We start from the raw sequence: 16,668 nt of genomic DNA on the forward strand, positions 1-16,668 counted from the left end.
CAGAAGATCGTGATCATTGGGATCCATACTTGCAAGGAAAAGCCCGAGTGGCATAAAGACAACAATCAACAAAGTCCAAATAGGCACATGGGAGCAACGAGATCGGGGCGCTAAATAAAGCCCCTCTTAGTAGCTAAAGGGGCACAAGATGACCCCTCATCTCCTGCTAAACAATGCAGCGCATATCTGCCTAAAACGATACAAAATCCCCATGCGGTATCCCAAAAAATAACCACAACAAGGTTTGGGCCATAAACCTCAACAGATCGAAGCCCTATAGCCCTAAAAGTGGCTCAAGGCTGATCAAAATCCTTAGGCGGGCCTGTTGCAATCAATAGCCAACTAAAGTGCTCTACATCAAAAATGACTCAGCACACCACAACGAAAGATGAAGTCAGAGGTCCCACTCACCGACCTCGAGACCTTGGTAAGGCCCACCCCCACCCACCCCCCCATCCCGAGCTGATAGAGCAACTGATTAAGGTCCTCCTTAATGATCGGATCTGCCCTAAAAAAAGATCCGTTATAATGGAAGCTACTACGACGAATTAATACTCACATTATGGTGATTGAGCCAAGAATCGCTACGGCTAAAGTTGCCACGATGGATCAATACTCCCACTATGATGATCAAACTAAGACCCACTATGGTGGAAATTGCCATGGTGGATCAAAACTCCTATAATAGTGGTCGAGCCAAGACACTGTAGATCAATACTCCCACTTGGCGGTCGAGCCAAGACCTGCTACAGCAAATCAATACTCCCGCTATGGTGGTCGAGCCAAGACCCACTACGGTGGAAGTCGCCATGGTGGATCAATACTCCAACTACGATAGTCGAGCCAAGACTTGCAATGGCAAATCGCCATGACAGATCAATATTCCCGCTATGACGGTCTAGCCAAGACCCACCATGGCAGAGCCCCAATACGACATCCTCTTTTCTTCTCGCCAGTTGACAACTTGTATGAATAAGGAATGTATCAACAGTTGACACACAATCACCATGTGTCATCGAAGTCACCTGCCAACATATATAAATATTCAAAATAGAGAAACATAGACTTTCTTCTCATTTATTATGGTAAGAAGACAATCATAAGCTTTCTTCTCCAGGAAAGCAATCCTAAAATCTCTTTTCTTCCTATATGATAAGAAAAGGCATCACAAATTTATTTTTCCTCCTTTAAAGTATAAAAATACATCATAGACAGGGAAAGTGAGGGGAGTTTATCTCAACTCTCTTGAGCTCTACTAAACCCTCTCCACTTTATTAACTTGAGTATCGGAAGGGTTGGGTCAGGACATCCTCTCGACATTGGCCGCTTGTGCAAGATCCAAGCGTGTCTAAGAAGCACATTAAAATGATGTTGAGCGCTTTCGGAAGGCTAAGGAGCACCTTGGGATGAACTGAAATTTCCTCCAATAGACAAGTTACACCTCGTGGTGATGCGTAACGTCACCAAACAAAACCAAGACGTAACTCGGGATGTCTTTAAACTTCCTTCAGTAAACGATCCGAAGGATCACGAGTCGATCACCATGAGCCAACAAAGCCTCAAAAGCCTCAAAAGTCCACTTGTCACTCTAGCCTCATGCTCAAATTGCACCCACGCAATCTGCTTCGGCTTCTAGATGAGTTTGCGCTTTTAGGACAAAACCAGACCGTGTTGATTCTTTTGGTCAATGGCACCAAGGACATAACAAGGAGCATCCACGATAGCAAGGTTCGTAGGCGATGATCGTAGAGGATGTAGGAAAGAAAAAAAAAAAATCAAAATTAGAGGAATAATAAATAATAAAATATTATTTTATTAATTTTTTAAGAGATTATAAATAGTAAAGAAGTTATTAATAGTAAAAAGGGTTCTAAATAACAGGCTCTTTAGAAATTTGAGTATTGCTTCTGAAAAAGTCTAAAAAAATGTTTTTTTCGGAGGATTCGTCCAAAAAAAAAGAAACAATTATTGGCGGTCAAACATATAGAAATTACACAAGTGGCAAATGGTGCATGTTTTGTCAGGCAAAAAAGCCTCGCCAAACATGGATGGAACTGGGGACATGGGTGTCAGAAAAAGGTTCCCAAGAAAGTTCATCGATTGGCACTTGTCGGAGAGTTGATGCCTTCACCACTTTGGACAGCGTATCCTGCAATGCGTTCTTTTCCCAATGATAATGCCATGTTCTTCATCTACAGCTGCGTTTCCATGGTGGGCTTGGCTGGGGACAAAAGCAATGGAGATCTATGATCGTGTCATGTCGCAGAAGAAGAAGCCCAAGCAGTGCGTGCTTGAGACAATCAATCGAACAAATGAGAGGTGATTTGCGTCCCGTCCCAAATCGCAGATCCATGAAGTGACACGCGAAGCAGGGAGATATGGTGACAACGGTGGAGGATCACGCTAGCCTCCTCTCCTCGGCCAATCATCGGCGCCTACTCCAAATGCGCGAGGTGGATACGCACCCGTAAGGTGTTCGATGCAATGCCTCACAGAAACGTCGTCTCTTGGGATGAACTCGTTGAAGGGGGAACCAAGACCACCACGATATGTGAGTTTCATTCTTTAGACACCTAGCTTTAATCTGATTGCTAAATAATTTCATTTCAACTTCCTTCTCTTGCAGCTACAGAGCGCCCATCTTTCTCTCGACCTCTAAGGAGGTCTAGTCATGCTCACTCTCTCAATCCCTTTTCCTTTGTGCCTACTCAATCCTGACCTCCCTTCCCTTTGTCAAAAGAAAAAGAAAAACTTTGAATCCCGTATGACTTGAACTTTGATCTTTTATTTATGTGCAGGACTTCTTTACCACAGTTACACAAAGGGCTTATCCGTACGCTCCTCAGTCGCTTACCTGACTCCTTCCGTCAATCACTTGACCTCAGTAAGTTGGCACCTCATCTATGCAGGCCCATAAAATAACTTATGCCATCCATTTTAAAGCCTTTAACTCTTATCATTGTACGAATCATTGTACAAAAGGTATTATGACCAGTTCAGTTCGGATTAAATTGTCCGACCACCTCGGCTCGCATCGATGCAGCCCAATCGGCTCAGGTCAAGCCGAATTGCTCGAGTAGCCCAACTTTGGCTCACATGGGCCCATCTTGGCCCAAGTCTACCATGCCTTCTTTCTTTAAGAAAGGAAAAGGCTTTTGTACCTCCTAAGGTTTAAATCTAAAATCTTTTACCACCACATTACTTCATCACTTTTGTTTAAGAATACAATATAAATGTACATGGTTATATTGATGCATCCGACAACCCCATGGCATTTAATTTGCATGAGACGCATCCCCTTTGTACATGATGCTCCTACCCAAGACAAAATGCCATCCAAGGTATCCAATGTGACAAATGTGTCCACCTTGTGCATTATTTATTTACTTAAGACAAATACATGATGCAACCCAAGGTACTCCCTTTGTGCATGTTGTATCCACCAAGTATAGAAACATTTGAGGCACTTGACTCATCGTAAAGTGTTTCTTTGTACATGATGCATCCACCTAAGACAGCATTCCAAGTACATGACACATCCTGAAGCTTTGGAAAAGAAACTAACCGAAATACAAGTACACATTCTTAAATTTAAATGATAGTCGTTGACCGTAACAATCAGAAACATCGTTTTTGTTACAATCCATCTCACTAAGTTATGGCATCATATAGAGCTCCTTATGCCATGCTTGCTCAAAGCATGTTCTTTTGCCTGGAGTTGTCTTTCATGCATGCATATTTGAGTGCATATATGTGGCAATATCTCTACCATACAACTATTCTTTCCCTTCGAAAGCAGTTCTTTGCTATCCTTTATTCTTAGCACTTCAACTTGCTATTACACTTTGCTAGTGAAGCAAGAAAGCACTCCTAGTTGACCATCTAAAGTTGTTAAACTTTCTTGGTCTCCTGATAATGCAGTATAAAGAAATCATCATACCAATATGTGGCTTCTATTCTATTGTCAAGCTAATCTTTCATCCCTGAGCATTGTGAAAAAGTAGTAGTATAGGCTACTTCAGAAGTTAATTCAGTGTCACACTTTTATAGCAATGTTTACAATTCTTGAAGAGCTTTGTGGTTGTCATTCTGCATCTAAAGTTTTGGTTATAACCCACCAAGGTGCTCTGTGTTCTTGTATAGCATGACAAAATGCTCAATGAGAAGTGATATCTTGTTATTGTTCAGTTCAAATTTCTCTTTTTTTTAAAAAAAATTCAAGTTAAAACATCAAATATTCATGGAACATCATATGATCATTCATTTCATCTTCTCTTCTTTCAGTTTGATTGCGTTACTTGTTAAAGAATTTTCCATAATCATGTCTTCCCTGGTACAAGTTGGACAAATCACATAGCTTGCAGAGGGAATAGATTTTAGGTGACAAGTTGAGTATCACTTGATTAGCTTTCAAGCAATTTGAGAGGTCAGCAAGCTATTTGTGATTTCATTTATTTCATGGCAGGAAGCTTCTACAGAAATAAAGGAACAGCAGGTAAATAGGTTAGTGGAACCCAGATGGATTAGTTGTCATATATAAAGCATGCTTAGTGGCCAAAGGGTTTCATCAACGATCATGTGTTCACTTCATAGAGATATTTAGTCTAGTTGTTAAACCAACAACAATCTAACTTTTCTTGAGTTTGGCTATTATAAAATAATAGCACATACGACAATTGGATGTTAATAATGCTTTCTTATAAGGTATCCTCACTAAAGATGTTTTTATATAGCAACCTCCTAGTTTTATCCATCTTCAATATCCAAGGTATATTTGTAAACTATAAAAAATTATTTATGGACTTTATCAAGCTCCAAGCTTGGTATACTGAACTTGTTTTTGGCATCAAGTGGCTTCAGCAACTCTAAGTCTAACATTTCCTTATTTTTACGACAACAAAATGGAAGTACAATATATCTGCACATGTGGATGACATTATCGTTATAAGAAATAATCCTATAGAGATCAAGGAATTCCTCAAGCAGTTGACAGATTGATTCTCCATCAAGGATCTAAGAATATTAAACTACTTTCTGATAGTGGAAGAAATATACACATCTTCAGGACTCTTTCTATCTCAAAGGAAGTATATTCAAGATTTATTATCTAAGACAAATATGCAGAATGCTAAATAGGTTGTCACTCCACTCTCTACTACTGAATCGCTCAAATTATATGATGACAACCCTACTATGAATCATACAAAATACTGATAAGTACTTTGCTCCTTACGGTACTTATCTTTATGCATCGACCCTCCACTACACATTGGTCTACAGTAAAACGAGTCCTGCGATATCTCAAAGGGACTTTCAATCTTGGACTTATCCTTCCTATATACTCTTACTTTATTTTTATGCCTTTATCGATAGTGATTGGATAAGAAACATTGATGATAGAACATCTACGTCAGGTTATATTATCTTCCTTGATGCAAATTCAATCAGTTAGAATTCTAGGATATAGAAGACAATCATAAGGTCCACAACCGAAGTTGAATATTGAGTCATAGCCACCACTATTGCAGAACTCAACTAAGTCACCAATATGCTATAGGAACTTGATGTGAACTCTACATTTACTCATACAATATATTGTGATAATGTCGGTGTCACCTGTCAATCCAGTGTTTCACTCACGCATGGAACACATTGTTATCGACTTCCACTTCATCAAAGACCAAGTTATCAAATATCAACTACGTGTTTCTCACGTATATATTGCTGATCAACTAGTAGACTCTCTCATAAAGCCTCTTGCCCGTAAAATATTTTCATTATATCGATCTAAGATTGGGATCCTAGACAGGAGTTCAATCTTGCAAGGGCATAATAGAAGATTAGGATCATGATAAATTTAGAGTAACTAACTGATCTTCATAAGATAACAATAGAGAAAATTTCTCTCTCATAACTCCCTCTAAATTTATATAAATATTGTCTAAATTAGCATATCTTCATAAGATGAGATATACTAACTTCTTGGCATCTTATTTTATCAGTTGCTTGTTTGTATCCAAAGTGTTGAGGTGCTTTTTCCAGCTATAAGAAATGCAGGGATTGATACAAAGCAGAGAGATATGCAAGAATCCTGGATTATGATGGTTTACTGGAGTAAAATCTGGATGCAGGTTTCATTTTGTAGAGTTGTGGACATGACTTGTTTGAACATGAAATCCAAGTCACTGAATTTTTTCTGAAGACATTTCATCCTGCTAAAATTCAACATGCATTCGGCAGTAGGTTTGCTCAAACTCGACCTCTGTAATCATTTGGTGTTTTACTCAAGTACGACTTCTCTCTCTCTCTCTCTCTCTCTCTCTCTCTCTCTCTCTCTCTCTATATATATATATATATATATATATATATATATATATATATCAGTCCTTTAAATTCAAGTCTCTTCTGAAGAACTGATATCTGGAGCTGTTTTGCTATTTGGAACGTTGCAGATCATACAATGAGACTGCTAGGCGATGGATTCGAGATTCGGTTGAAGACAACCAGCATACCATGGACATTAGGTTAGGAATTCCTATTCATGGTATTGCTTGTAATATGTAACCAAGCATGTTACACATCGATACCATTTAACTCACTTACCGAGTAAACTGTACTGTGCGTATACTGGCCAATCAAAACACTTGAATCTTTTCTTTGGTGGTTAGGAAGAGGGGAATGTTAGTGATATCATGTGCCGATCAGTCTAGTCCCAATCCGTCCCGATGAAGTAGTGTCCTTCTGTTAGAGGTCATGGCTCCCTTCACCTTAAATTCCTTCTGAGCTATAATATAATACCCATTGCTTCTCTTTCAAACTCGGAATCAAGAGAGAAATAAATTTAAGTTTTGGTAATGTTATCATAACAGCACTTGTTGAAGGTTTTGAGATACTATCATGAGTTGGGATCGTGATGAAAGTGCTCTAAGTACTCTGAGGTCAAGGTAGAATCCTGGTTATAAAATCCTACATAATTTGAAGGTTGATGATGACTTTGCGATACACCACTGTTAATCACCCGTGGAAGAGAATGATAAAACCCCTCTTGATTTCAGACTATTCAAGGACAAGACTTTGATTGTCGGACATCCCATCAACTACCTCTCATCTTCTTCTTTTTTTTTTTCTTAGGTTTCCTACCCGTCCTCACTCCCAATAACGCGCCTCCTGCTAGACATCTTGTCAACTCCCTCATCGACTCAACTCTTGTAACTTTTCTCACTCATTGCGATGTTGATCGACATGAGTCTTGATTATGAGTGAAAGCCTCAAAGTTGGATTTGTTTAATGCCCCTCTCGGGTTAAACAACGAAGGCTGTTTGATATGCCCTTCTCAGGCTAAGCATTAAAGACTACTCAATGTATCAACCTTAGACTAAGTATCGAAGATCGTTTGATGCGCTCTCCTCAAGCTAAACAATAAAGATTACCCGATGTGTATTTCTTGTGCTAAGTATTGGAAACTTATCCAATGGTTCACCAATCTCCTTGATAGAGACAAACTCATCCACTACTAACAAAAGCTCCAACAATCAGTGCATCAAGCCAATGAAGTTGTTGTACTTGAAATCCTCTTTGGGAGAGTTTGAAGGAGACAAAAATCCTCAACCATTATCTGTCATATTAGTATCCATCAAATAAAAAATATTCAAAAAATATTTTTTATTGAATAGAATATTCTCTTTAGCTGATAGAGACGAAAAGTGGATCGACTATAAAATGTAACTTGGGCATGATTATTGATGTCTGACCCTTTAATCATTGATTTTCTCAATCGAATTCCAAAATGACTAACAAAAGGATGATTAGCGGATCTTAAAATATGAAAAGAAAACCTTGGAAGGATCCCTACCTCTCTTCTTCTCTCCTCCTTATTCTTTACCTTCTCAATGAGCTACCCTCTTTAAATAAAAGGAAAGACAGAGGTACAATTAACTAAAAAAATATTAATTAATTAATTAATTAATTTCCTTCCTAATCTATTTTTTTGCTTCAAGAAATAAAATAAATCATTACTAGGTTTTCCTTAATTAAGGAAAAAAGAAGCGCAATTTTAATATATAATTCTTATATTAGGAAAAGTGAGAAAAATAGTCAAGAAATAAAATAAATCATTACTAGGTTTTCCTTAATCAAGCCACGTGATGTCACGTGCAGAAGATGTAATTAACGGAAGGAATGATTATTCCGAACCTTCCCCAATGGGGTCGCCGACGGTTGGGCTTCAGTAACTGACGTCACATACAAGTAAGTCCATCCTGCTGCTTGGGCTAGCTGGCGCTGGCAAGGCCACGGCAGACCGTGGGATAAGTGGAGGAGGTTGAAGAGATTCCGCGAGAGGGGTTCGTGCGACGACGACCGACCCAAGACGACCATGACCGGCGGCGGAGTCTCAGGATTAGTTGAAGTTGATGGCGAGGTGTGGCTCGCACGGTCCACCCAACAGCCTCCGCCGGTGGAAGAAGACATGGTGTTTCTTTTGCCCAATGCAGCAAGCTTTTCGCTTCCGACCTACTCGAGCCATGCTACGGTAGGAGGTTCCGCTGGTCCCGAGAATGATTGCCTGATCGGAGGAGAAGGCCCAAATGACAAGGCACAGTCCGATTCGAGTTCGTCGTCCGCCGCATATGCTTCTTCCCTGGAGCCAACCAAGGAATCTTCCGGTAATGTGGCGTCGAACGGGACCCGGATGCCTTCTTCTTTTGGCGTTGCTGGTGCAGCAGGAGGTGAAGGAGAGGGTATCTCAGCAGAGCAGCAGGGCCTCAAAAATATACATAAGGAGATAACTACAGCGGAAAATATATATGATTAGCCCTTCTGTAGCTTTGCATTGGTGTCTTCGTGGAGAACAGGCACAGTCCGTAAAAGAAAGCTCCGACACCTGGTGGTAGTTCGATCCGGCGTCGGACTTCACCGAGGAGAGAGCAGCACTGTGACGAGGCGAGGGGAGAAGAGAGCCGAAAGGTCAAAAAACCATACGCTTCGTAACGTGGCAGTGCTAATGGTGAGTCATCAGAACAGGGAAAGCGCCGCGAGCACAAAGCCATGGCGAAGTCGTCTTTGGAAGTCTTTTCGGATCAAATGATCCCCGATCACACTAATCATGAGGTCGACGGTTTAGATCAGCTGGGTTTCTTTTCTTTGAGTCGTATTTGTTTCTTGGCCACGTGGAATTTTCTCTTGCCTCGGATTACGAAGCTAAACTCGCTTTCTCCGAACCACACGGTGGGGCCGTACCATGTACCTCCCCTCGTGTGGCGTCTATAGATATCAAAGCCGCTCATTCATCAAACACAAAAACTTCCATACTTTTGTTTGCCCTTTTCACAGAAGGAGGGAGGGAGAGAAAGGAACGGTCGTCGGATCGAGCGCGATATGGAGAAGGGAGACTCGAGAACGGAGAAGCTTCCGGAGCTCTGCGTCGCTCACGTCATTTCCCTTACCTCGCCCCGGGTGGCGTGCCGCTTATCCGCCGTCTCGACCACCTTCCGTGCCGCCGCCACCTCTGACACCGTCTGGGACTGCTTCCTGCCCTCCGATTGGCAGTCGCTTGTCTCTCGCGCTGTCCATCCCGTCGAGTTCTCCTCCTTTTCCTCCAAGCGGGATATCTTCTTCCACCTCTGCGATCCCATCCTCATCGACGACGGTAAGATGGTTAGTCCAAAACCCCTCCTCTCGTTTTCTGGTGTGATTTCTTTTTATAAGCTTATGTTGTTGCAAAACTAAGTTGTTGTTCCATTAGATATCTAATCAAATTCAACCCCCCGCCTCAAAAAAGTTTTTTATTTGGAGGAAGAAGGGTATACTTTGATCTTTCCGATTGTACAATGGTGTTTGATATAATGTCTTCGCCTTTGGTCCATCGCATCCAGCGTCTTTCATTCAAATTATTGATGTCTCTTGAAGTTGATTTATGTTTGTCTTTGCAGAGTTTCTCACTGGACAGATCGAGCGGGGCCAAGTGCTACATACTCTCCGCTAGGGAGCTGTCCATTACGTGGGCAGATGCTCCCTGGTATTGGAGGTGGCGTTGTCTACCTGAATCAAGGTATGTAGTAATCTCCCACACTTGTTCCCTCTTCATAACATAACTCTGAAAACCAAGCCTTTTGTTAAGAAAATTAGTACCTTTTATTAGCACATACACGAACTTCTGATCCATACTTCTGCAATCCTAGTCTTACTTGAGGACTTGTAGCCGGTACTCTCATTACATAGATCCATTTGACGTACTCATTTCTCTATAATGCTGCATGCTTGAGCTTCTTGTCACGGGTGATTGAAATGGCTGATCAGTGGACAAGTCTCCTGATGCCTAGGTTGTGCTCCTTTATTGAATCATGTTGGACATGCCTGCCTGCTTGATGTAGTCTAATTAGATCCATTTATAAGCAATACCGCATGCTATCTGTGTTACAGCCTCATTGGTATGCTAGACTGCATAGCCCAGCTAATAGATTACATGATTGTTGATGGTAACTTTCCCCGTGGAAGGTTTGCGGAGGTTGCTGAACTGACCAGCGTATGCTGGTTGGAGATTCGTGGCAAGATCGAAAGTAGAATGCTTTCTCGGAAAACAGCCTACGCTGCCTATCTCATCTATGATACCGCCAATTATGCATTTGGTCTCAACCATCCGTCCCAAGAAGCATCAGTGAAGGTTGGAGTGCATTCGTCGACGAAACTGGTTTGTTTGCAGCCTACAGACATGCTCAGCCGTAGGCATGCCCAGAGGGCCAGTGCTTTGTGCTATCGCAAGGAAGCCGAAGAAGTGGATGGAGACTCAAAGGAAGCCGAAGAAGTGGATGAATCCGCAGAGGAAGTCGAAGAAGTGGATGGAGCCCCCCAAGCAAGGAACGATGACTGGATGGAGCTGGAGCTGGGTGAATTCTACATCGACGAAGGAGATGATGGGGAGGTTAAGATACGCTTGTTGGAGGTGAAGGGAGGCCACTGGAAGAGGGGTCTGATCATAGAGGGAATTGAAATACGGCCTAAACAGTAGGTGAAATCTTCGAGTGATCATAAAAAATTTGTCTATTTGCTTTCACTTTTGATGATCAAGAAGATATGTTGGAGGTTAAGTTTGCAACTGTAAGCATGCTGATGTAACTGCGTTTCTTGTATAGGATTTGTTGCTTGGACAAACAGAGATTGAGATGGAACGCTTCAATTTGTGTTGTTTTGAGTTGCGTATGAAAGACATAGACATTATCATTTTCACTCTAACGAGATTACAGGTATCAAAAGGATCATGTCGGGGATCCCATTTGATATTGGTATTGAGTACATCTCAACCCTCATGGGAGCTCGTTAAATGGATTGAGGGACTCCTATCGTAAGTTGAGCCAAGACCGAGTAGGGCATGTCCATCGTTCCATGTCAATCATATCTATTTTCCCCCATCATATGCCAAAATGATTCCAACAAAAGGATGGGTAACAAATCCTACAATAAACTTCATAAATATGAAAGAAAAACCTAAAAAGGATCCCTACCTCTTTTGCCCTCCTCCTCATCATTCATCTTCCAATCAAGGCATGTTGCCTTTTTTTCAATAAGAGGAAAGAGAGGCTCTCTCAAAGAAAAAAATTAATTATAAAATATCAAATTAATTAAGAAGTTTGCTATTGGCAACCCCTTTTTTTGCTATTGGCAAGCCCCTATAAAAATGATTAAATATAATTTTACTTTTGCAGTTCCTCAATTATTAATCATATATTTATTCTCATAATCTCTTATTTCTTCCACTAAAATTCCAACAAAACGATGGGTAACAAATCCTACGATAAACTTCCAAAATATAAAAAGAAAACCTAAGAAGGACCCCTACCTCTTTCACCCTCCTCCTCATCCTTCGCCTTCCTAACAAGACAAGTTGCCCTCTTTAAATAAGAGGAAAGAGAGGCTCTCCCAAAGAAAATAATTAATTATAAAATATTAAATTAATTAAGAAGTTTGCTATTGGAAAATCCTTAAAAAATAATAAAAATATAATTTTACTATTTATAGTCTCCCAATTACCAATTATATATTTATTATTACAACCCCTTATTTCATCCACCGGAAAACTATGTGCATCAACATCGCTCAATGCCATTCTGCCATCCGATGTTGCTTGACACCATCATCCCCACTCGTTCTTAAGTATAAGTTAACTTAGCCTTAACAAAAACCCTTCTCATCCCTTTGCTCATCTGTCTCCTCTCTCTCCCATGGCGAGAATAGGCAAAAAAAAAAAAAAAAAAAACCTCAAGAAAGTCGATCAAGACTTAAGAAGGAATCACCATGGTAGAGATATAAGAGGTGATGGAGATGATGGTGGGGGTAAGCTCCAGAAAGGAGCTGAAGTGGTGGATGAAAGAGATGAAGAAGACTAAGTCCAACGACTTCAAGCCACTTGACCTATACTTTAAGGTCTATTATTAAATCAAGTAGAAGGGATATCGCATGCCTACAACAATCCAGTGCAAGACCATGCCTCTTATCCTCTCCAACACTAACATTGTCACCATGGCCTGCATCTGAGTCTAGGAAAATTGTTATCGTTCGATGTCATCCCTACTCATTGAGTATCATTCATTGCTCTACATCGCTCAATGCAGAGGAAGACATCACTCACCATCACTTTATCATGGACTTAACTGATTTTACCTAAGTTATGCAATTTCCTTATGTGTTCATTCATAAAGGACCAGCCTCTCTATAACATTTTAGGGTCCCTTAAGGACCTATAAAAGATAAGACGAGCTAGAAAAAGTTTTATATGCAAGGTTTCATAAGTAGACATTTTAGTAAACACTTAATAAATAATGTAGAATATAAAAATAGACTTTGCAAGCTCTAAACGGTAATGAAACATAAGATCTAAAGCAGTCAACGATGATTAAAAATCTCCACAAGTGCTCACATGACACCCTTAAGGACCTAGGTAGCAATATAGCCCTAGACACTATCCTAAATGCCCATCAAGTCTTATGTCACCTAGGTAATCTAATGTGCTAAAATGATTGACATTTTGCGCTATTCAACACACCTATAAAACATCCAAAATCACCACTTGGATGGTTTATTTTTTAATAGTTTTACCTTTGAGCAATGATTTTTTCACACATAACCTATGTATATAAGCTTGAAACATTCACAAAAGCCAATCAAAATTGTCAAGTCTACTATAAACCCCCTATTTTATGCCTAAATTATAAATAAAATCTAAAGACACTTTGCTTATATGATTGTTTATGAAATTCTTCGTCACTTATTCCTTTAACATTCTCGTTAAAGCCTTTGTAGATGTTGTATCTCTTTGTTTTTGTTGAATTTTTAATCCTTTGTTTTAGTTACAATATACATGCTAGCTTCTAGTTGCTCTTTGTCGTTATTGTTGAGCAGCTGAACTTTGATTTGCCAATATTACTTCAACTCACTAATGATTCTGACTTTAGTTTGGGCTCAATCAAGTTGTACTAATCTTCGTTGGTCCATGCAAATCCTTTGTATGAAAGAAAATGCCTTCCATATTGTGCATAAATCCCTCAAATGTCTCACATCAGTTAAACCAGATGAATGCCTGTTTGAGCTTTAACGAGTATAACCTTACAGACTTCAAAATTTTAAGGTATTTTCTTTGTAAAATTTGTCGATTCTTTTTTTTTCTTTGTCATCACCTTCAAGTAGGTTCACATCATCTTCATTTTCTATTATCATTTTGTTAGGAAATAAAATAGATAAACTACTTTTGGTAGAACGATCATCATTGGCGAGAATTTGACAACTAATTTGTCACAACATCTCTTCGAAGAGTCTTTAAACATGTGCGTAACTCCTCTGCTAGATAATTAAGATTGTTGGGTAGTTAGTTTTGCTCATTCTCTCAAGAACTAAGAATGCTAAGGATACTTGATTTCACTCACCTCATTGAAGGTTGTACTTCATACATCAAGGTAGTTACTAGTTTTTGCTAGTCATAAGTGTCCTACAAGCCAATCACGTGAGTGATGTCACGTGTGATTTGACACATAGTCTTTTTGCTTATTATTATCATTTGATATTTTATCACTTTATATTGTATGTTGCTTGAATATATTGTGATGTCCATGGATCTATGCAATGGGAATTGGATCATGATGAGATCACGATAATGAGACCGATTTGCCTTTAAATATATATTCTAAATAATCCTGATCATAAGTTGTTCAATAGGGACATCAAGATAACCAAACAAACTAGTGTGTTGTATACTCATCCATATAATCGATACAGCTGGTCTCATAGTTGCTCGTGTGGGGACACTAGGGATACAGTACAGGTGCTCATTGGGGAATGAGTTAATTGATTGATCCGCTTACAGCATGCTGGATGGTTGATGATACCTTATTGTCAGATAGCGATTCTATAGTCCCAATAATGTATTTGGTCCTTAGACTTAGACACCAAGGATGTCATGTATAAGTACTTCATTCTTTGATACTGGACTTATATGTCTAGAGGTTCTAGATTTAGCACAACTGGTCATCGAGAGTGGTAGTCAACCTTACAAGAACTATTGAGTGTCGATAGAGGATCATCCACTCTCGGTGTTATGAGATGAATGTCCCATATGTTTTTACTCAAACAAATCCTTGGCCAAGGTCATTCGGATTGAGAGAGAGAGAGTTCTCCAGGAGAATCTGATTACAGCGAGACTCAAATAGAAACTGTATGGGTCTAACAGCACCATGTCCAGTATACGGTCTCTGAGATATTAGATGGATGATGGACTATAGGTATACGGTAACTGAGGACATATAAGTCCAATGGAGTTCTCCCGGTTCAATGGCTCCCCACTCCCTCCATTCCTTCTTCACAAGCTTCCCTTATTACTGAAGTAATATCCTCAGAAATACAACAATCTTTTTTATCTAGTGCCACTAATATATCTCAGCCTATCCCGACCCTAGTCGATGCCTCTCCACCACCCATACCAATAACACAACTTATAGTTCCTAGACATCCAATGACAACATGCTCAAAAAGTGATATCTTTAAACCACGCCAGGTTCTTGGCCTGCATGCTATCACCAAATCCTCTCCCGAGACCAGTGAACCCACCACAATTACTCAAGCCCAAAAATCTCTTCACTAACGTAAAGCCATGTGTGAATAATATGATGCTCTACTCCATAACTTTACCAAATCCGTTGCTCGATATAAAGCACGATTAATAGCCAAAGGATTTCATCAACGACCTGGAGTTGACTTCACAGAGACTTTTAGTCCTGTAATTAAACCCACAACAATTCGGCTTATTCTAAGTTTGGTCATCTCTAGAGGCTGGCATTTACGACAACTGGATGTTAACAATGCATTTTTACAGGGGACTCTAACTGAAGATGTCTTTATATAGTAATCTCCTAGCTTTGTTCATCACCAATATCCGAGACATGTCTGCAAATTATAAAAAGCTATTTATAGACTCTGTCAAGCTCTAAGAGCTTGGTATGCTGAACTTGGATCATTTCTAATATCAATTGGCTTCATCAACTCCAAGTCTAATATCTCTTTATTCCTACGATAACAACATGAAAATACAATATATCTTCTAGTATATATAGATGATATTATTATTACAGACAATAATCCCTTAGAGATTCAGACATTTTTAAAAAAATTGACTGATCGATTCTCCCTCAAAGATTTAGGACCCTTGAGCTATTTTCTAGGAATGGAAGCAATATTTATATCCTCAGGTCTCCTCCTCTCACAGAGAAAGTATATTCAAGACTTATTATCAAAGACAAATATGCATGATGCAAAAGAAGTTGCTACTCCTCTCTCTACTAGTGAATCACTCAAATTATGTGATGACAGTCCTACCATAGACTCAACTTAATACCGACAAGTACTTGGCTCTTTACAGTACTTGACTCTCACCCGTTCAGATATCTTATTTGCAGTCAATAAATTATCTCAATACATGCACCAGCCTTCTGCTATGCATTGGTCTACGGTTAAACGAATTTTACGGTATCTTAAAGGGACCCTTAATCATGGTATCTTTCTCCGTAAAACCACTCCACTTCATCTTCATGCCTTTGCTGATGCTGATTGGGCAGGAAACTTTGATGATAGAACCTCCACGTCAAGGTATGTCGTCTTTCTTGGGTCTAATCCAATCAGTTGGAGTTCTAAGAAACAAAAGACAATGGCCCGATCTACAACTGAAGTTGAATATCGTGCTATTACTACCGCTGCTGCTGAACTCAATTGGGTCACAAATCTCCTCAAGGAACTCAAAGTCAGCTCTACCTATACTCTTACAATATATAGTGACAATGTTGGAGCCACCTACTTATGTGTCAATCCAGTGTTCCACTCACGCATAAAACACATTGCCATCGACTTTCACTTCGTGCGAGATTAAGTTGTCAGACATCAACTTCGTGTCTCTCATGTCCGTACGGATGATCAACTAGCAGACTCACTCATGAAGCCTCTAGCCCGCAAACTATTTTTGTTGCATCGGTCCAAAATCGGTATCCTTGACAGGAGCTCGATCTTGCGGAGGCATGATAACAGAGAGATTTCTTCTGATAATAGAGATTTCCTCAACTACACGAGAAAATCTCTCTGTTTAATTAAAGAAATCTTCTCTTTCACATGTATAAATAGACTTCATGTGATACTAAT

At 39.8% G+C, this 16,668-nt stretch overlaps 2 protein-coding genes and 1 long non-coding RNA gene across 3 annotated transcripts; all 3 read left to right on the forward strand.

The window, feature by feature from the left end:
- The first annotated feature begins 1,990 nt into the window (after positions 1-1,990).
- LOC135636238 (uncharacterized) lies at positions 1,991-6,125 on the forward strand. The gene is made up of 3 exons (XR_010495844.1): positions 1,991-2,551; positions 2,627-2,663; positions 2,799-6,125. It is a non-coding gene; the product is annotated as an uncharacterized LOC135636238 (long non-coding RNA).
- A 3,250-nt stretch (positions 6,126-9,375) lies between these two features.
- LOC135636428 (F-box protein At2g02240-like) lies at positions 9,376-10,188 on the forward strand. The gene is made up of 3 exons (XM_065148116.1): positions 9,376-9,654; positions 9,930-10,048; positions 10,179-10,188. Exons 1-3 carry the CDS (start codon positions 9,376-9,378, stop codon positions 10,186-10,188), a joined length of 408 nt encoding a protein of 135 aa, XP_065004188.1.
- Positions 10,189-10,215: 27 nt separating this feature from the next.
- LOC135635737 (F-box protein PP2-B1-like) lies at positions 10,216-11,147 on the forward strand. Its single transcript, XM_065147027.1, has one exon. It carries the CDS (start codon positions 10,430-10,432, stop codon positions 11,003-11,005), a length of 576 nt encoding a protein of 191 aa, XP_065003099.1. The 5' UTR covers positions 10,216-10,429; the 3' UTR covers positions 11,006-11,147.
- The last annotated feature ends 5,521 nt before the right edge of the window (positions 11,148-16,668 follow it).

The sequence above is a fragment of the Musa acuminata genome, chromosome BXJ3-4 (genome assembly GCF_036884655.1).
Source record: "Musa acuminata AAA Group cultivar baxijiao chromosome BXJ3-4, Cavendish_Baxijiao_AAA, whole genome shotgun sequence".
NCBI lineage: Eukaryota > Viridiplantae > Streptophyta > Magnoliopsida > Zingiberales > Musaceae > Musa > Musa acuminata.